The following is a 21,650-nucleotide window of genomic DNA, read 5'->3' as shown; positions in this document are numbered from 1 at the left end:
TCCTTGGTCCTTCCATCATCACAGGCTGATGAAACCAAAGCTCACCTGTCCCACAGGTGTCTCTTGATCCCAGATGATCAGTGGTCAGTTTGTATACAGCAAACCCTGCTTCTGACCAATAAATGTGTTCTCCACAAGGGGGCGCTATGGAGGAAATATGTCAGGATGTTTTTGTAGTAGGATCAGGATCTGGATTTTATCAAGATTGACTGTCATATTCACAATATTTTGACACAAGATCTATGACCTTAGTGTTCAAAATGGCTATTGCTGAATTAGTAGGTGATTTGAAAAATTGCTAGAATATGCATTGTGCAAATTTGGACCTCAATAAGGTTTTAAGCAGAGCTACAATATGCGAAAGCAAGAAGGGGGAGTGTGACAAAAACACTTGAAACTGAAACAGATTGTTTATCACCTGAGCAAAAGTTAAGACCACAGGCTGTTAAAGCCAAAATCTGCTTCAAATGTTCATTTCCTGTCACGGTCAGTCCCTCCTGATGGCTAAAGCTAAGAAGCTGTCTCTTCTTGAACGTGGTCGGATCGTGGAGCTGCATAAGCAAAGCTTCTCGCAGCATGCCATTGCTGCTGAGGTTGGACGCAGTCAGACAGTCATTCTACATTTTCTGAAAGATCCTGAGCTTTAAGGAACAAAAAAGTCAAGGTAGACCCAAAATATTACACCTGCGATTGACTGTCCGTCAAGACACAGGGCGGTCCTCGACCCAAATTAAGACCCTTACTGGAGCCGACTGCAGCGCAATAACCATCAGACGACATCTGCCGGAAAGGGTTTCAAAAACAAAAACAATTCAAAGACCTCGTCTCCTTTAATGCCACAAAACTGCCTGTTTAGACTTTTCCAGGGAGCATCATGGGACATTGAAAGGTTGAAATAGTTGAATTCTCTGATGGGAAAAAAATGTCATCTTGACAGTCCAGATGGCTTTGTTCTTGTCATGACGAGGAGATCCACCAGAGATGTTTTCTACCCGGCACAGTGGAGCAGGGTCCATCGGGATCTGGGGCTTTTTCATTCAGTGAACGCTGGAGCTTTGGGTGGTGCAGGGTGGTCAAATGGCAGCTGGTTACGTGCAGATGTTGCAGCGGGCATCCTTCATGACTGAGGGCCCTAGTCTGTGTGGTAACAGCTGTTTTTTTCAGATTAAAATCCAACAGAGAACATTTGGGGATGGCAAGGTTGCCAACCCTCCCGATTTTCCCGGGAGAGTCCAGAATTTCAGTGCCCCTCCTGAAAATCTCCCAGGCCCACAATCCTCCCAACAATATTGCTACACCATCCTTCTCTTCTGCCTGGGCGCCGTTTCCGGCCGGAAATTAATAACGGTTACACCTCGGCTCGAAGTCAAGCGTGGCAAACAGAACAGAAGAAGAACAGAAGAAGAAGAAGAAGAAGCAGAAGAAGCAATTAGTAAGAGGAGAAAGTACTCCAGAATGAATGGAAAAGAGAATACCCGTTTATCCGGGACAGCGCAAAGGGGACAGGATATGCTATGTGCACATTTTGTAGATCTATGCAATGTATGCTTTTTTGTTTTATTAATTTATTAAATTAAGACATTTTTTATTTACCATCTTTTGCATGGGTACTGTGGACAGCTATTAAATTTGCTATGTGACTTTACTTTGTTACTGTGGACTGTTACTTTCTTTGTCCAATAAATGAACCCTGTGAAATTCAAGTATTTCATTGTTCTTGTATTGTTTGTATATGACACCCCCCTCTTTGAAAATCTCCCTGATTCTGAGGTCTCAAGGTTGGCAAGTATGATGGATGGATGGCGAGGGAAGTTTATAAAAATGGTCATCAGTGCCAGACAGTTAATGCCCTTCATGAAACCATCTGGTTTGGAGAGGTTTTTGTCTTTTTTTGAGCAATGATCTTAAACTTTTGCTCAGCTGACAAACAGCCTATTTCAGTTTACTTGTTGTTTTCAATAAATTACTTTTTCAAAGTGCTTTTTGTCGCACTCCCCCTTCTTTCTTTTGCATATTGTAGCTCTGCTTAAAACCTCATTAAGATGCAAATGTGCAAAAGGTAAATTCTAGCAATTTTTTTATCTGGTCTTAAGATTTGATCAGGTCTGTATACTGAAACCACTAACCCTAACCTGAAACCATACTGTACCCTGTGAAGGTATAAAATATGAACAGAATGTTCACACACACTCTAGCAGGAGTGACAAGTCTGGTAAAAACTTGTGAAACTGGCTCATCACCCCTTGCAGCTATATTTCCAGTTGTTTCAGTTTTTAATTGAACTTCTTTTGATAGTTTGACAGTTCTTGTACATGGCAGCCCCTCCCCCCTCCCCCTCCCCCCGGTGAGGATGCAGATAAAAAGGGAGCAGAGGGAGCCCAGAAGACAGTGCACTCACAGGATCCTCCTCAGAGAGCCTCCAGAACACCTCCATCACCTTCATCGCCTCCATCACCTGCATCCTTCATCAGACCTGAGAGGTAAGATCATGTTTTTGATTTATCTCTCTTCCTTATCCTTGTGTCAGCCTTTCCCATTGAACTTCATATTCAGGGTCTATGGTAGGGTCTACGGGGTCTATGGTAGGGTCTGTGCTGGGTCTATGGTGGGGTCTGTGGGCTGTATGGTAGGGTCTGTTGTAGGGTCTATTGTAGGACCTTTGGGGTCAAGGGTAGGGTTTTTGGGGTCTATGGTTTAGTCTGTGGTGGGGTTGTAGGGGTCTATGGTGTCTATGGTAGTATCTTTGGGGTCAGTGGTAGGGTTTATAGCAGGGATGTCAAACTGGTGCCATGGAGGGCCAAGAGGCTGCAGGTTTTCTTTCCAACCAAGAACACCGTCAGCTGATTCTACTGATTACCTCACCTTCAAGAAATGAGCAGGGACTAATCAGTGAAACCAGCTGGTGGAGTTCTTGGTTGGAAGGAAAACCTGCAGCCTCTTGGCCCTCCATGGCACCAGTTTGACATCCCTGGTCTATAGGGTCTGTGGGGTCTGTGGTAGGGTCTGTGGGGTCCATGGTAGGGTCTTTGGGGTCTATAGTAGGGTCTAAGGGGTCTATGGTAGGGTCTGTTGCAGGGTCTATTGTAGGACCTTTGAGGTCAATGGTAGGGTTTTTGGGTTCTATGGTTTGGTCTGTGGTGAGGTCTTTTTAGGGTTGTAGGGGTCTATGGTAGGGTCTATGGTGTCTATGGTAGGGTCTTTGAGGTTAATGGTAGGGTCTATATGGATTGTGGGGTCTGTGGTAGGGTCTATTGTAGGACCTTTGGGGTCAAGGGTAGGGTTTTTGGGGTCTATGGTAGGGGCTGTAGGGTTTATGGAGGGGTCTGTGGTATGGTCTGTGGAGGATTCTGTGGTTGGGTCTATGGTGAGGTCTATGGTGGAGTTTCAGGGGTCTATGGTAGGGGCTGTGGGGTCTATAGTTTCGTCTGTGGAGGATTCTGTGGTTGGGTCTATGGTGAGGTCTATGGTGGAGTTTCAGGGGTCTATGGTAGGGGCTGTGGGGTCTATAGTTTGGTCTGTGGAGGATTCTGTGGTTGGGTCTATGGTGAGGTCTATGGTAGAGTTTTAGGGGTCTATGGTGGGGTCTGTGATTGGGTCCATGGTAGGCTTTGTGGGGTCTATGGTGGGGTCTGTGTGAGGGTCTGTGGTGTGGTCTATGGTCGAGTCTTTGAGGTCTATGGTAAAGTTTTGGGGTTCTATGGTTGGGTTTGTGGTGAGGTCTTTGGTAGGGTTTTAGGGGTGTATTGTAGGGTCTTTGGGGTCTATGGTTGGGTCTGTGTTTTTTTTAATTAATTCTTTATATTAATTGATATATTTGATTAGGACAGTGCACATTAATCATCAGTTTCATTATTCACATCATTGTTTATATGCTGGAATCAACACAATAACTAAATTTCATCTGTGGTGAGGTACATGGTAGGGTTTTAGGGGTCTACGGTGGGGTTTGTGGGGTTATGGTAGGGTCTGTTGTGGGGTCGGTCTCAGACTGTTGATGGTGTTCATTGAAGGACTTTTGGAGGACTGAGTGTGAGAAGAAAGTTTCAGTCACACACACACCTGTTACTCTGCTGATCCAGGAGCTGTCAGACCAACACCTCCACCATGAACCGCCTCCTGGTGCTGCTGTCAGCTCTGATAGGGGTGGGAGGTAAGACACACACTCACACACACACACACACACACACACACACACACACACACACACACACACACACACACACACACACACACACACACAAACACACACACATACAAATAATACAATGAAATCATTATTTGTGTGTGTGTGTGTGTGTGTGTGTGTGTGTGTGTGTGTGTGTGTGTGTGTGTGTGTGTGTGTGTGTGTGTGTGTTTGGCTATCATCTCACCCGCCTCAGTTGCTTCCTTTGCTGAAAAATATGAGTTTCCCATCACGTTAAACTTCTATGGAAAAAGCTACGATAAACTCTACGTGAGTATGATCTGATGTTTTTTGACGCGCGTGTGTGTGTGTGTGTGTGTGTGTGTGTGTGACACAGAGTGTTTTATTTAAAACCTGTCTCTTTGATGTCTTCAGGTGAATTACCTGACGGATAAGACCACCTTTTGTGTTGGCGCTGCCTATAAGAAGGATGCTAGTCCCAGCTGCTTGATAATTAAAGAAAAAGGAACTGGGGAAGCTAGGAAGTTATCCCCTTCCATCAGCAGTTTGGAAATAGACAGAAAAAAATACTTTAAATCATTTCCTGTTGCAACTTCAGGGTTAAAGGTCAGCATTCCAAACCCCAAATCTTTTGTAAGTATTTCTCTGGTCATGAATCATTTCAGTCTTTCATAAAATTAACAGTTTAAACACTAACAGACCACTTTCTGAAACTGCCTGTTTGCCTTTCTAGATGACGGTGATTTTTTTAACTGCGGGTACCAAGTCTGGTATAGTGCTTCAAGGTGTCATCAGCAAATTCGTGAGTTCAAAGAATGGATGTATGGAGGAATTATCAGTCTCTGTGATCATAAAGATGCACACACATTTTAGAAGCAGCATTTAGGTCCAGTCATTCAGATGAGTTATCGTTCTTCAAACACTCAATTCAACCTTTCAGCAGCATGAAAATGTACGGTCGTTCCGTGGTCAGTTGTTAAAAACAACAATATACACCAGAGGACAGGTCTATCAAGTTAGGACGGTTACAGAGCAACCAGTGTTTTGGTGTTAACAGCGACCGTGCTAACTGGTGACTCTCAGCTGAAGGTATCAGTGATTAACAGCTGAGAGTCACCAGTTAACAGGGTCACACTTCACACTGAAACACCAGCGACCTTGCAGGGTGTGTAATTAAATGCGTCTTCTTTATCCAACCTCAAGCAACATTAACTGCAGATATTCTAAATATAGATTTTGCTTTGCTTATTTAATGAAAAAGTTGGTTTGGGGCCGAGGTTCTGACCAAACATGGACTCAGTATAGACAGTAAATAAGAAGTGAAGCTCTAAATTATGATTAAGAGAAACTTATTTTAGGATCAAAGTAAAATTAGGGAATACAATGAAATGATGAACCAGTCTATAAACCCTGAAATACTCAACCATTAATATTCTGATCTGGTGCAGTTCCCTGGACGTAGTTTTGTTCTTTTATTATGAACCGGGCCTCAGACTCAGCAGTCTGTGTGCTCTTTTTGGTCTGGGAGGGTTTCTTATTTATTGACACACGTCACAGCCTTGTCCATCTCTTCCTCGCTCACTGCTATTTCACAAACCTTGGAGCCGTTTACCATCCGTAAACCATCTGGCCCTCTTAGTGCTATAACTGTTGAAACCATGTATTATTTCCTCTGCTGAGTCACATGACCAGCTGCACGGAACTCCCAATCAGTGTGTGACATCATCACGGAACTGCTGCAGCAGAGTGAAGGCTGACATTTATTCACAAAAATTTTAGAAACAGCTCCTTACACATGCCACATTTCTACCCCAATCTGTGTAAAAAATATGATATTTTTGTACGAAATTCTGTCAGGAATCCATCCATGTCATTTTTAAAGCTGTACAACTTTTAACTTTTTGTCGAGAGGCCCAAATGCGGCAGCATGTGTGAAGCTGAAACTTTACCCCTATTCATTCTTAATGGGGAAGCTGAAAGTTCGCAGACTCCGAGGGCTTTGTTATGGAAAAACCAGGTTCAAAACGTCAAAGTCCCACACAACTTTTGTACAGCAGGGTCTAGTATGGCATGTGTGCGAATTTCAAGCCGTCCGGATTTATGGTTTTCGGAGGACATAAGTTTTGCAGAAAGGGTAAAAATGTGGCAAAATCGTATTTGAAAGGCAAATTGCCGGCTTCCTGTGCGAGATAGGGCGGGGTTGCCCATCCATTTTTGGTGTGTCTCACTGAGACAAACATTTTGACATTGGTTCCATCTCTCTATGACATCCCTACTGCCCATAGGAGCCATTTTAGTGTGTTTTTGAGTGCCTAGGTGGCGATAAAGCGCACTTTAGGGGATGTTGGGGGTTAAGTTTGGTATTTTACTGAATTTTCCCGCAATCCTGGGTGTGTGCCAATTTTGGTGAGTTATTGAGCATTTTTACGGGTCTGATAAGTATAATCGGCAGTGCTTCTGCACTCAAGCAAGCATCCACTGTTGTTGACAAACAGATGATCCCTCTGTAAGGACCGCTTCTACAGTCTAAGTTTGTTTTAACAATCAGTTTATAAACCCTAAACTTTGGACTTACTAGTTCGAGCCACCGAGCCCTAAAGGCTTATCCCTCAACCCTAAACCCTGAACTCGAGGTGCTGTGGTGAGAGTCACAGCCATCAGACCCACAAAGAGATGCTGGTCAGAGGCAATGGCTACGTTTACGTGCACTCTGGTTAAGGTCAATGTTCCACTTTCTGGAACATTCAAAATAACCCGTTTACATGCTTGAGCAATCCAAGTAATTCCTTTTTACATGGTTCACCAATCAAAACAGGGAAAACGCACAGACAACATCTCAACACACGGAGAACGTCATGATGCAATGCGCGTCATCTCCACTTAGTCTTGCTGTATCCATAGCAACAACAACAGCAGCAGTAGCACGGTGGACTTCCTGTACTCAAAAGACCAAGATTCCTTGCGAACAGAACACAGCCAGAACACAAATGGATGTTCCTTTGGATGGGGATATCCTGACAGGCGTAAACATGACCAAATATCCAGGTTGGAAAAGGAGTAAGCCAGAGGTGTTTTTAAAAACCAGAATATGAACAAATTTAGGTTTTTCAAAAGGGTTATTGGTGTTAACATGACCCTTGCGCAACCAGGTTATTGCTAATATTCTGAATATGAAAGGGTTACTGACTACTTGTAAACACACTCACTGAATCTTCTTTCCGGAGACGCAAAATAGTTCCTCAACCCAGATCAGAAAAGCTTAACTCTTGCAGGTGCTCTTTGTAGGTCTGACAGGTATAGAAAGGTGTGAGGTGTGATCACATATTCCACTCTGGGTCTCTAACCATGCTCTGTATCTTGCTGTCCAGGATTATGAAATTGTGGCCGCAGAGAAGGGAACTTTAAAAAGTGGTGACTACTCACTGGCAACTCCCATAGATATAAACGCATGCAGAACCAAAGGTGAGCAACGTTTTCATATCAGGTTCTTCTTCTGTTGGTAAAGATGAAGATGGTAAAGTGAACGATGATGTCATAAACTTATGTTCATTTTCTGTCACCAGAGGGAAAAATCATTCTTAACGAGGAAGAAGTGAGCTTGACGGGCTGTAAGAAAAGTGTCTGTGAAGTTACTGAACTTAAGGAAAAAGTCGGCTGCACCAACAACCGAATCTGTGTCAGAGGGTAAATATGTGTCCCAGAGCTGTGCTTCCACACAGACTCCTGCTGCATTCAACTGTTTTTCACTGAAACCGCTTCAGGGGCAGGAGACACGAGGGGTTAGCATCAGATTCGTGTCATCTGGAGGAAGAAATATGATGCAGCCTCCAAACCAAAGTCCGAACTAAACTCTGAATCAAAGCCCGACGGTGCTGTTGAATGTGTTTTGCAGCTTTGCTGGTTTTTGGGTTTGGAGAGTAAAGATAAAGCTGATAGCAAAGCTGCGTCTGTAGCGCCACCTGGTGTTCAACAGAAGTGAATAAGAGGCTCCCATGAGCTTAAACAATGTTGGAGAGGTGAACCTGTGAAAGAGAATCACCTCTTTCTCGACAAGAATCACCTGCATTGTACTGGACCACCTAACATTAGTGTGGTGGTTTTGTAGCTGTAATGCTGATTCACGCCAGCAGGTGGCGGTAATGCTTTTAAATCAAGCTACCTGCCAGGAAATGACTTTTTGGCATACTGCAGATTTCACTCTTTACCACAAAACTCATCAAGACCAAATCAGTGAGCTGCGGGGACAGGAGGAGATTTGAAATCGGCCTTGACCACGCTCAAAAGTCAGACCTCCAAAACTCGACAGCAACTGAAGGTGGAGAGTCAGAAGAGTCAGAGCTCTTACGGCCCTTTTATGCTCCCTTTACGTCTCGAATGCTGTTACCGTCACTGCTCAAATACTTCTGTACGTCCCTTTTTGTTGGCACTGCAGTTAACCAATGCATCCACCAGAGGGGGCAGCCCAGAGTCAAAAGTTTATGATTTATGATAACGGAACTTAAAAACAAGCATTGCGCCTGCCTGCGGACAAGGTATTTCTAATGCACCACTTGCATAAAAGACAAAAACAGAGGCAGTGTTGTACACTGTAAACACAGATAAGTTGAGTTTGCTTGAAAAATGCTTGTAAACCTGTTGCCTTAAAATATATATTTTTTAAAAATAATGAAATAAGTTAATTCAACTCAGCATCTTAAGTAGTTACAAGTATTATGGAAAATCACTCTACTGAATATCTTTAACAAAATAAACCTGATGCTTATTTGTTACAAATTAAAATACTAAGTAATGTTAAAAAATGTTGCATATCTGTAAAACATAATAAGTTGACCTTATCCAAAAGTGGAAGATGTGATATCAATAAATTTGACTTATGAATTAAGTAAGTGTGATGATAAAAATTGAAGCAGATCGGAACAACTAAATTAAATAACATTTTAAAGAACAGCTGGGTCTCATGTCCACAGCGTTCCCTCCTCATTCATGGTTACAAACGCCGTCACAACAAAATCAGCTCTAATTTCATAACTTTAGTAACTGTGAGTGAGGAGGGAAGGCAGGAGATATGAGACCCTGCTGTACATTGAAATATTGTTCTTCAGGAGGCACAGGTTGTCTGAGCTCCACAGCACTGACTGGTGGTCTGTGCTCCATGGCACGGGGTCTGGCACTTATTGATTTTGCAGGGTGTACTTAATGCTTAATATATAAATAAATGACTATCATGCTATTTAGGCCAATTTTGAAATTAAGAGCACAGACAGCTGATCTATGCTGTGATGCACAGACAAACAGGCCATGTCATGTGAAGCACAGACAACCTGTGCCACTGCTGCACGTCTAGAAGTTCAGCAGGGTCTCATATCCACTGCGTCCCCTCCTCACTCACGGTTACAAAACGCAGCCACAGACACTAATGATTTTAAGTTGTGCTTACTTAAATGTACCAGAAATAATTGAACTTACAACAAATTTTAAGTTTTCATAGCTTAATCCAATTGAGCAAGTTAAGTTAAATTTGGTATCAAGTCAACAGCAACACTGCCCCTATGGTTTCTGGTGGTACTGCTCCGATTAGTCCATATCCATCAAGGGATATGTTAAATTAGTTAAATTAATCTATCCTTGTGGTTTAGGAGTTAGTGGGATCATCTGATTGTCCAATCAGAGGCACGGCTCAGGTCACGTGACCAGCGGGCACCCTGTAGCTGCTCTAAGAAAAAACTCTCAGCCAGCGTCATAACGAATGTGGCTGCGTCCGCGGATTGCCCTCATTTCACGGTTTCAGGGACAGACGGGGGACGTCGCGGAGACTACGCCCATGTTTTATACAGTTTATGGTATTCGTAAGCTTTACGGAAACGTGCAGAAATACGGATGACATGAACGCAGAGCACGGACAGAAGGCTCCGTCCGTATCCCTACGTAACGTTGAGCATACTTGGGCCTTGAGAAGTAGCAGCCATGGTGTCACTTTCCGTCCCCTTTACCGCCCTCAGCTGTCGGCACGCTGAGAGGTGGAGCTGTCTTCTCTTCAGTTCATCCTCTTTCCCACCATCTTCCTCCTGTGGGAATTACACGTAGCTGATATAACTTTTCTGGGGACTGGCTTTCTTCTTGGGAAAGCGTCTTGTGGACTGTCCAGGAACTCCAGGTTCTGGCTTCATGTGTCTGCCTCACAAGTTGCTCTTTCTGTTTCTCTCCCTCATCCATCAGCGCCTGTAAGGAAACATCCATCTGCACCTTCACCGGGCCTTCTGTTATTGACATCGCAGGCAACACAAACAAAATCAAGGATCGGTGTAACTACCTTCTGTTAGGTTCTACGGTAGTCACAGGTTTTACGGTTCGTGGAGTATACATGGATCGCCGCCGCAAAGACACAAGCTTTTTGGACAAGGTGGAAATAATCATTAACTCCGTCAAATATGAGCTGGAGCAGGGTGGGAAATTCAAGGTAAAGCTGCTGCTTTTACTGCCTCACAGTCAGAAATGTTCAGAGAAATCCTCCAGAGAGAGCAGCCAAGTTTTTCTTTCTCCTCTGTGCAGAAGAAAGGAACCGAAGAGACCTTAACAGCTACAGCGAAGGACATCGACGCCCTAAAAGTCTCTAAAACAGTCAGAGGAGTTCTGGTCATCTATGCTGCCTCAGGTTACACCATCGCCATCTTCTTTGATGGCTACACCTTACAGATCACGATCACAGGTACAAACATGAAGGAGAGATCAGAGTTTAGAGGGAAAACCAGGCAGAGAAAAAAAAGGGGAATGCTAAAAAAGTCTTTGGTTAGTCACTGCTGATGGGTGTAAGGATCTTTAGCAGTGGTTCACTCATCTGATCAACAATGTTCTCATCCTGTCCAGGGTCTAAAGTCTCTTCCTTTGGCGCAACGGGCATGTGTGGCAAAGCCAGCTTGCAATCAAGTACCGTTAAAGACAGGTAAGACCTCGACCCTGATCTCCTCTTCCCTCTGAACCAGCCTGGTAAAAGCCTGTGTTTCTTGATATGAAGAAGTAAGACTTGCAGAACAGCTCTGCTCTGATGTTGTCTGTCGCCCCCTAGCTGTGACACAAAATACACAGAATCGCCAGACCCATCGATCAGCTGCACTAAGGTGACTGAAAGGTGAGCAGAGGTCTTGGATCCTTTAATCCTGTTGTAGAACCGAACCCAGCCCTGACTCTGCCTCCTCTTTCCAGCTGTGGCATCCTGAACAAAGCCCCTTTCACCGAGTGCAACGCTGTCGTCAAGCCGGACCCGTACGTGAAAGTCTGTAAAGACACTTTGTGTGCATATCCTTCACGGGACAACCTGAAGTGTCAGTTCCTGGAAACCTACGCCAGGGCCTGTGAAGTTATGACCACTAAGAAAGTGGACGGCTGGCGCTCCAGCTCCAATTGCCGTAAGAGCAAACCTGAGTAGCTTTAGGAGTTGTGTTGGGTGGATGGGATGAATGCAGTCCACGTGTTTTGCTTATCGTCGGTATTTCACTTTCATTCATTCAATCATTCAATTGATATTCTATTATGAATCAAAAAACAAAACACTGAAAATCCATTCTATTTTCACTAATCCGTTTGATAATTTGCTGATTTCGATTTTGTTATTTAATTTCTTCAATCGTAGTGACCCGGTTGTTGTAGCTAAGGGGTAATATTCCTAACACCCATAGGAGCCATTTTAGCCTAACCCTAACCCTAACCCTAACTGGACTTTCTTTTACCTTATTTTTGACCCCCAGTTTTAAATCTTGGAGAAACGGTTGACAGTGATTTTAATTTTGATCAACAAATAAATTCATCTGTCAGATCCAGTTTTTATCGCCTCAGGCTTTAATCCAAGATTAAATCGCTTTTATCTTTGAACGACTTTGAACGGATGCTTACTGTAACGCTCTCTACGTTGGTGTAAATCAGGCTTCCCTCGCGTCCCTCCATTGGCCTCCTGTTCATTTTAAAATGTTATTATTTGGTTTTAAATCCTTAAATGGTTCAGCACCTCCTTAAATTCACTTTTCTGTTTAAAGACCTGAAGTGATCCAGTCTTTTTTAGTGGTGTGTCCCAAATTATGGTATGATCTACCGCTCAATTTACAACCATCACCCACCCTACCAGCTTCAAATCACTTCACCATCAATTCACCATGAGAGTTGTGTGATCCCTGTCCTTTGATGTCTTTTATGGTCCCTTCTTTGTTTTTATGGCTCTTATTGGTTTCTACGTGCTATTTTAATTTACTCGTTTGTCTTTTTGATTTTTATTGTGCAGCACTTTTGGGAAACTTGATTGTTTTTGAAATGTTCCCTGACATGTCTTTTTGCTCTTCCTCTCTCAGCTGCCACCCCTAAAGCCCTGTGTCAGGGCATCTACTGCAGCTCCAAGGAGTTCTGTGGGCAGAAGGACTACTCAACTAGCTGGACCTGCCTCTGCCGGCCGGTTAAAGTACTATCGTACACAAAGGACAATACTTTGGGTAAGACAACCGTCACACACACAAAAAGCTCTGACTTGTGTGGGGCACAGTGGTCTGGGGCAGCAGCTCTGTGAGGGCTGGTTGGGTTGATTCAGTGTTTAATGATGATCCATGTCTGTGCTGCTGGACGTTCAGGTGACTCCACTTACTGCGACAAGAACAAAGCCTCAGTTTCCCTGGTGAACTGTCTCCTGAAGGAAAAAGGCATCGACTACACAAAGTTACAACTTAATGACCCCACTTGCAAGGGTGAGCTTGACAATAGCAACGGCATGGTGACCTTCGGGTTCGACGGCACCAAGAAGTGTGGGGCCACAATCACCGTGAGTCCCGTCCTCTTTTCCTTTACGATCTAATGTCTTTTATCAGCCAATTGCCGATAGCGCTCACATTCAAAAGCCCTGTTTCCACCAAGCAGTCCTGTGTAGGTCCGTACGGTTTGGTTTGGCTTGATCCTCTTTGCGTTTTACAGCCAGAGCACCAGGCCCCTCGTGGTGTGTATCAGTAACATACAGTGGTATGAATCACACAGATGAAAAAACAGTGTCTGCTTTGACTAAAACCACCCAAACATTTATTGGCCCATTCATTCTTTACAAAACTGCTGTAGTTCAGTCAGATTCCTGGGATGCCTGGCTTGAATTGCTGTCTTGAGGTCATGCCACGACATCTCACTAGGGTTCAAGTCTGGACTTTGACTTGGCCACTCCAGAACGTGTATTTTGTTCGTCTGAAACCATCCTGAAGTTGATTTACTTCTGTGTTTTGGATCATTGTCTTGTTGCAGCATCCATCCGCTTTGTAGCTTCAACTGTCTGACAGACGGCCTCAGGTTTTCCTGCAAAACATCCTGATAAACTTTTGAATTCATTTTTCCATTCATGATTGCAAGTTGTCAAGGCCCTGAGGCAGCAAAACAGCCCCAAACCATGATGCACCCTCCAAAAATGTTTTTTTTTAGACAGCAGTGGCTTCCTCCGTGGAGTCCTCCCATGAACACCGTTCTTGGTCATTGTTTTACATTTCGTTGATGTGTGCACAGAGATATTGGACTGTGCCAGTGGTTTCTGTAAGTCTTTAGCAGACACTCTAGGGTTCCGTTTTACCTCTCTGAGTAGGGCTGAACAATTTATCGTTTTCAGATCGAAATCGCGATTTTAGACAATGCAATTTTGAGATCGCCAAAGCAGCAATTTTTTGCAGGGCTCCTGACTGACTCTGGATCTGTTGTGTCAAGTATTATACACATTCTATTTTACAAATTTGTTAGACAATCTATATGTTAAAAGCGCTGGTAAGCAGGTCAACAACAAAAAGCCTCTGTTTAGGAGTAGAAGTTGATAAAAACAGATTATTTATCATCACTATTGATGATTAAAAAGTCGTGAATTGCAATATCTGCCAGAAAAATTAGATCTTTTTCTAAAATCGTTCAGCCCTACATGTGAATATCCCAAAGCTTGATTTGAAGAAAATCGTGAATCAAATTGAAATCACAATATCTGCCAGAAAAATCGCAATTCAATCTTTTCCTAAAATTGTTCAGCCCTATCTCTGAGTATTCTGCGCTGAACTCTTGGCGTCATCTTTGGTGGACCGCCACTCCTTGGGAGAGGAGCAACAGTGCCGAACTCTCTCCATTTGTAGACAACTTCTCTGGCTGTCGATTGATGAACATCCAGACTTTGAGAGAAGGTTTTGAGTCCTTTCCCGGCTTTATACAAATCAACAATTCTTGATCGCAGGCAAGGTTATAATAGTTTTGGATTTGTCGTTATAGTTTAGTTTGATTTAGTTTTGATTTTTGTAACAAGGCTTAGTTTTAGTTTAGTTTTAGTTTTAGTTTTTCAAGCATTATTAACCAGGTGCAGGATTCAAAAAGGTCAGAGTAAATATTTTGTCATGCTGTTTATTTTCAAGCCCAACATAGAGCTCACTGCTCAGTCAATGCTGATACCGAACGGCTGCTGCCTTAAACACAAGAAAATAATATAAATTAGTATAAAAAATATAAACATAAATTAGTATAAAAAATATAAACATAAATTATAAAAATAATATATAATTTGAGCTTTAATGATTAGAAACTTAGACTCTGTAACAATTAAACTATTACAGATGCTCTAATTCGTTGCTCCACTATGTTTTGTCTCAGCACAGCCAGTCAGTGCAGTCAACAAGCACGTCCCTATACGCCGCTATGATGGCGCTGACAACTGCTGAAAACTGTCGTAAAATTGGTTGGGAAATGTGTCCGATTAATTTAAATCCTAAAGGCGATTATTTATTGTCAAAAACTACAACTAAGGGAATTTTGTCTTTAATTTTACTTAGTTTCAGTTAGTTTTGTGAACACAAGATATCGTTTTAGTTTACTTATCGTTTTTGTTTTCTTTTCTAGTTTTTATTAGTTTGAGTTAACGCCAATGTGTTTTAAATTTTAGTTTTCCTTTTTAGTTTCGTTTTAGTTAACTATCATAACTAGGGATGGGTACAGAATTAGGTACTTTTATAGGTACCGACTGAAATCTGTCAAAAGTACCGGGTACCGATTCACGAAAAATCAAAAGGTACCATGTTTAGGTACCTTAATGCACCTTTGTGAGTATGAGGGGGTGGGAGAGTAGGCAATTTTCCATGCTGGACATGAACACAGCATTACAAGGTTATATATTAAATAATAAATATGTCTAATTAAAAAAATAAATAAATAAATAGCTTATATTTTTTACCAAATAAGCACAAAAAAGTACCGAAAATTGGTACCACTGAGTACCGGTACCGATTGCCAGATACCGGGCATTGGTACCGTATCGTTTCATATGTAAAAGGTACCCACCCCTAATCATAACCTTGATCGCAGGTCTTCAGACAGCTCTTTTGAGCGAACCATGGTGCACATCAGACAGTGCTTCTCATCAAGACAATTCTTACCAGGTGTGTGTTTTATAGTGGGCGGGGCAGCTTTAAGCCACTCAGCAGTGATTGGGCACACACCTGATTTAAACTGTTTGGTAAAAATTGGTTTCAATTGCCCTTTAAGTCTCCTTAGGCAGAGGGTTCAGTTACCTTTTCCTCCCCCTTCTTTCATCGTTTGCATGCTATCCTCATTAAAATATGACAACCTATAAATGTCTGGGTGGTTCTGACAAAGATCAGATCACATTTGATGGCGGTTTTATGCAGAAATGTGAGAAATTCCAAAAGGTTCAGATACTTTTTCATACCACTGTAATAGTGTGACGCCATAGCAGCTTGACACAACGTTCCCCGCTAATAAATCCCAACAAATACAAAAAACGCGACACAGTCAACAAAGAGCAACGATGGAAGACATCCAGCAACTTGTCTTCTCTGTGATTGGCATGCAGCTCTTTGATACAATGAGCAATCAAGCTTTGTTTCAGAGACGATGGCGTGCCACCGGGAGAAATGGTAAGAGACGATTCTTTCGACCAATTTGCTGTGTTGTAGCTCCACCTTCCGAGATCGGACCGGTTTAGTCTGGCTCTAGGTTATTTGGGGGTCCATCCCGGGACGAACTGAACCGAACCGCTTGGTGGAAATCGGGCTGAACAGTGAACATTCATTAGCAAACATGTCACATTGGACTCTTTGGGATCCTGCAGGACTCAGACACAGAAGTGGTCTACCAGAACACCATCACAAATCAAGCCAGCACCGGAGAAGTATCTCGTGATAAGGTTGTGAAAATTACCTTCGAATGCAAACAAGTTCAACCAAAAGTTACCGATGTGGAGCTCAACGTGGAGGCCAGGTGAGGAGAGGTCCCTGCTGGGGAAAGAAGCGTCTCCAGCCTCGTTACAAAGCCAAAATACTCTTGATAGTAGCGTTGACATATTGAGCATCCGGTGTGTCTTTGTGTGCCCTGCAGCTCTGTGACTAAAACAGTCACTTCTGGATCTTGGACCTACACGCTAACCATGCAGACCTTCTCAGACTCTGCCCTTTCCTTAAAGGCCTCAAGCCTTAAAATCAACCAGAGGGTCTGGGTAGGGCTAACGAGTACAGGGCTGGATGCTAATCTGGCTGTCATAGCGATCGACTCCTGCTGGGCCACCAAAACCAAGAACGCAGAGCAAAAACCGAAATACTTCCTGATCGAAAATGGGTAAGACATAAAACAGACACGGTCAACTAAAGCATTCCTGATTGGCTGATGAGATGTGTGTTTTTTTTTTCTCTTTGCGAGCAGCTGTCCAAGCAAAAAAGACACCACAGTGCAGATCAAGGGGAGTGGCACGGGAACGTCCTGCTCCTTCTCCTTCAACGCCTTCCAGTTCTCAGATGGCACCAAAAATGTCTTTGTGCACTGCAAAGTCAAGCTGTGTAGTGTGAAGACGGGCAAGACCTGCACGCCGGTAATCCTGGGATTCACAGACACAGAGGAAGCAGGAGTGAAACAATCTGTGGGTCTGAGCTCTGGGCATCATCTTCTTCTCTTTCTTTCCTTTTAGACCTGTCCGGGCAATGGGAGGAAACGTCGCTTTGCCAGCTTCATGGATGAAGATACAAACCCGGCTTTAATCACCATGGCTTGGACCAGCTAGGTAAGCCTTCTGCTACTTTGCTATTGGCTGGTGACCCCAGGGTAACTGACCAGAATGGTCCAGTTGCACCTCATTGCACCTGTCAGTCCATGCTGTTTTTGACAATGTAGTCGACTGCTGAAACCAGCAGGCAGGTAGGGGGCGCCGATTGTAAAGTTGCACACACTACAAATAATATTTATCCACATTTAGCTCTAAAAAATCACCTTTTCTCCAGATTTAGAGAAAAATTTGTGAAATATACGTCAAAAATAATGTAAAAATGTTAAATGTTTTTCTTAGAAATGTTATAAATTAGATACTTAGCTACATTTCAAAACATTTAGTTTTCATTTTAAATATTTTGTCAAACCATTTGTCCTATTCAAAAGCTGTAAAATGTGCCGTTATCGTCAGATTACCAAGTTTCCTACAGTCCCTGAATCTATCACGTGATGTCAGCAACATGCCGAAAACAGGCGGGAAAGAACGATGATTTCGTGAAACTGCCGTCAACATCTCGTTTATTCACACCTCCTCTTTGAAAATCTGCAGAAAATAAACCATTTGCTCCAACTCCATTCTGTAAAAAACAAATAATTCTACACTCTTTCCTGCTTTCAACAAGCTCCAAACAATTTATATATGTCCTGTATTTAAATCTAAAGAATTCTTTGAAAATTGCCTTCCATCTTCCTGGTGTCGTGTTTCAGCTTGGGGCTGCTCTGCACCAATCAGCAACAGTTTGTGTGTTCAGAGCTTGTTAAACTGAAAATACTTCACTCTTCTTTGATCTAAGACTGGAATAACGTTTTGTGTACATAGTTTCTCACAGTTTTCATTGGTTTAAAGTAAATATTCAAAAAAAATTCAATGTCCACCTATCTTTGTTGAATAGTTTCTTGCACTCTTGTTCTGTTATGTTGCTGAGACGTTGTTGAGTTACATCTGCTTTAAGCCCTGACCTCATAGAAGTTTAGAACTTCATAGTGCAGTGAAAAATGAGTCAACAGCGAGCAAAAAAAAAAACAACCTTAATTTTAGATTTTTTTTAAATTAGAAAACCAGTAAAATACTTTTTTTTTTCACAGAAGTGTATTATATTCACTTGAAGGAAAAAACAACAACTCAGGTTTTTCAGAGTAATTTATTCTTCCATTTGTTTTTTGAGGTAATTAATTTTGTTTTTCTGATTAATATTTTTTTATTGGTTTGTTTTTTGTTATAATTATTTCTGTTTTTTTGATTAATTTTTTGTGGTAATTAATTTTGTTTTTCTGATTAATATTTTTTTATTGGTTTGTTTTTTGTTATAATTATTATATTGGTTTGTTTTTTGTTATATTATTTCTGTTTTTCAGAGTAATTTTTTGTGGTAATTAATTTTGTTTTTCTGATTAATTTTTTTTATTGGTTTGTTTTTTGTTATAATTATTACTGTTTTTATGAGTAATTTTTTCTTCTGTTTTCAGATTACTTTTTTCCTGTTTTTCAGAGTAATTTTTTCCTGAAGTATTGAGATACTTAGAAATCCTGTGAGAACCTCCAACCTGCAGACAACTCCTGTGGATGTGTGGTGGCTCCTGTGTCCTGCACGGATCAGAGATCCTGTTCGGCACATATATGCCTTATCCTTAACTTTCTAACGGCTTTCCAATGTAGAAGCAATGCTGTATGTGCTGAACAGGATCTCTCTTTAAGTATCTCGATACTTCAGGAAAAAAATACTCAGAAAAACAGGGAAAAAGTAATCTAAAAACAGACAAAAAATTACTCATAAAAACAGAAATAATTATAACAAAAAACAAACCAATAAAACAATATTAATCAAAAAAACAAAATTAATTACCACAAAAAACAAACCGAAGAATAAATTACTCTGAAAAACCTGAATTGTTATTTTTTTCTTCAAGTGAATGCAATACACCTCCGTACTTTTGTCTAATAAATTACAGTTTTAAATTTTGTTACACAACATTAAGACATAATTGAGACGGAACAGGGAAAATACGACTGGCCCAAGAACTGGACCTTGAGGGACTCCATGTGGCAAAGAGGCTCGCAGGGCTGACACAAAAACACTTCCTCTCCTGTCTGGACCTCAGTGGGACCAGAGGAGAGGCCTCAGGGCAAGCACTGCGATATGAGCCTAAACAACAGACTGAAGACAGCTGACCAGACAACCACAATAGTTTCTGTCAGGAAGTGGGAGGAGCTTATCACTCAGTTTCTTTTGTTGTCTTCTCAGATTTTTCTCCACGGCTTCTTGGATTGACCAATCGGCTCACAACCTTTGCACCGGCTCCTGACTTTGGCTTGGCTCCAATCCAGAGTGTGGGTCTAAATCCCAAGCTTTGGATGGATCATCTCTCAGTTCTTGCGAGAACGACAGAACTATCGTGTGTTTCTACTCTATGGTGAGGGGACAAGTGTGGGGAAACTTCTGGATGAATCTCCTGCGCTTCAGAAAGCAGATTATTGTGAATGCTGATTGGCTAGGAAGGATCAGAGTCAGTGAGAGGTATGGCAGACACATGGTGCCACATCATGTGTCGGTCATGTGACCAAATCTGTGTCACTTCCTGAGTTTAATTTTAGCCCAATCTTAATGTTAGAGGGATATTATTTGAGCTGTTTCTTTCTTTACTTTTCATCTGTTCTAAGCATCAAAGACCAAAAAAATAAACATGGTTTGTGGGAAATAAAGAGTTTGATTGTTTTTTTTTCTTAAGGCAAGAGCACCAAAATAGTGCCAGAGCTGTAACTGCACTCCCTCGCCACCTTGTGGCCCGGAGTCTCCGCACACTGTTGTAAATTACTTTTAGTGAGGCGTGTGTTTGTTTTAGAATTAGACAGGACAACTTTTTACTAAATACAATGCACTGAGGTAAGGTATATATCAGTACAGTTATGTAGCGCTACGGTTTGAAACGGGACATCTAGCAGCTGGCTATATGTAGTGCTATCGGCTGCATGGTGCTCCAACGTATCTGTAGGCTAACGTGACAAAAAGTAAAAACACTGTCAGTTTGCAAGTAGTTTAGTAGCTGTTTATATTTAGCACAGCTGGTAGCCCGATGCTGTGAGACGTGTTTGTAACATATAACGTTAGTTAATCCTGGTCATATCCTGCCAGTCATCGACCAATCAGAGCTAACGTAACCTCACTCTTCATTTTATTGATAGACTCTCAAGTTTGAACAGACCACTGCAGAATAATTGCTGACTGTGGGTTGGAGTCAACATTAGCACAAACAGTTTAGCCCCAGTGCTATAGAGTGATACAGCCCGAGCTAAAGGCTAATTAGCCTGTGTCCACCATCAATACAAAATCAATCACAGAAATTGTTGTCAGCAGAGAAAGACACAGATCTCTGTGAGCTGGAATCATCTCAGACTGCTTTCTTCAACATGACAATGAGTTCCCTGTACTCAAATGTCCTCCACAGTCCCCAGATCTCAATCCAATAAAGCACCTTTGGGATGTGGTGGAACGGGAGATTCTCATCATGGATGTTCAGACGACAAATCTGCAGCAACTGTGTGATGCTATCATGTCAATATGGAGCAAACTCTCTGAGGAATGTTTCCAGGACCTTGTTGAATCTATGCCACCAAGGATTAAGGCAGTTCTGAAGGCAAAAGGGGGTCCAACCCGGGACTAGCAAGGTGTATCTAATAAAGTGGGCGGTGAGTGGATATGTCCCAATCAGACACTGGGTCTAGATCACGGAAATCAGCTCTCCATACCCTAATCGAAGTTAGCAATGGTTTCAATGGTCTACTTCTTTTCAAGCCTATCAGTGGATCTGTTGATGCCCAATGTGTTTTAAAATCTATCTCTTAGGTAGCTCCAGTTCTTTTGAATGATAGGACTACAAAACGAAGGTGGTGCTAATAGTGAATAATTTCTCGGATTCAACTTTAACAAAAAAAAAAAAGAAGACTCTAAATCTGGATCTGTTTGTAACGTTAAGCATGAATAGGCCTTTGCATTAACATTAAGGTGTTTTAGAAACAGATCATACTGGTTTCATATTGGGTTACTTGTTTGATCATTGTCCAAAATAATTGAAACTAAAAAAAAGTTCCATGCAAAAAGACTTTTTTCTTTTTGCTGTGTGAGATACAACAGAACATTTACATTTACATGAAAAGAAATTACAACATTCAGGTCCATAAATAATGATTATGTGGAATTAAGTTCAATAACACAGGAAAAAAGTATAGAACACACCATGAAAAGGCTGAATACTTTGGCAAGGAAATGCACCATACCACCTGAAATCTGTCAGTAATTATTACTTGAACTTCCAATTAGTGCAAACCAACATCAGCTGGGCTAGAGCATGATGGGTAAAGGCAAAGAGCCCTCTGAAGACATTCACAACCTGATTGTTGCTCAGCATCAGAATGGAACTGGTTACAGACTTATATCAAAGCACCTGAATATTCCAGTCAGCACCGTTGGGGCCATTATTC

General features: G+C 42.0%; 1 protein-coding gene across 1 annotated transcript; it reads left to right on the top strand.

Annotated features, from left to right (window-relative positions):
* Positions 1–500: 500 nt before the first annotated feature.
* Positions 501–19,471, top strand: LOC141784535 (alpha-tectorin-like). The gene is made up of 19 exons (XM_074662374.1): positions 501–593; positions 2,320–2,480; positions 4,080–4,150; positions 4,743–4,777; positions 4,878–4,946; positions 7,513–7,606; positions 7,708–7,828; positions 10,361–10,601; positions 10,694–10,850; positions 11,009–11,084; positions 11,208–11,270; positions 11,345–11,547; positions 12,481–12,618; positions 12,754–12,941; positions 16,248–16,396; positions 16,514–16,750; positions 16,835–17,000; positions 17,097–17,189; positions 19,417–19,471. Exons 1-18 carry the CDS (start codon positions 501–503, stop codon positions 17,187–17,189), a joined length of 2,355 nt encoding a protein of 784 aa, XP_074518475.1. The 3' UTR covers positions 19,417–19,471.
* Positions 19,472–21,650: the final 2,179 nt, after the last annotated feature.

The sequence above is a fragment of the Halichoeres trimaculatus genome, unplaced genomic scaffold (assembly GCF_033239565.1).
Source record: "Halichoeres trimaculatus isolate MK-OKI-2021-1 unplaced genomic scaffold, fHalTri1.1 fHalTri1_scaffold_22, whole genome shotgun sequence".
NCBI classification, from domain to species: Eukaryota; Metazoa; Chordata; class Actinopteri; order Labriformes; family Labridae; genus Halichoeres; species Halichoeres trimaculatus.
This window is presented reverse-complemented; position numbering and strand designations above follow the sequence as displayed.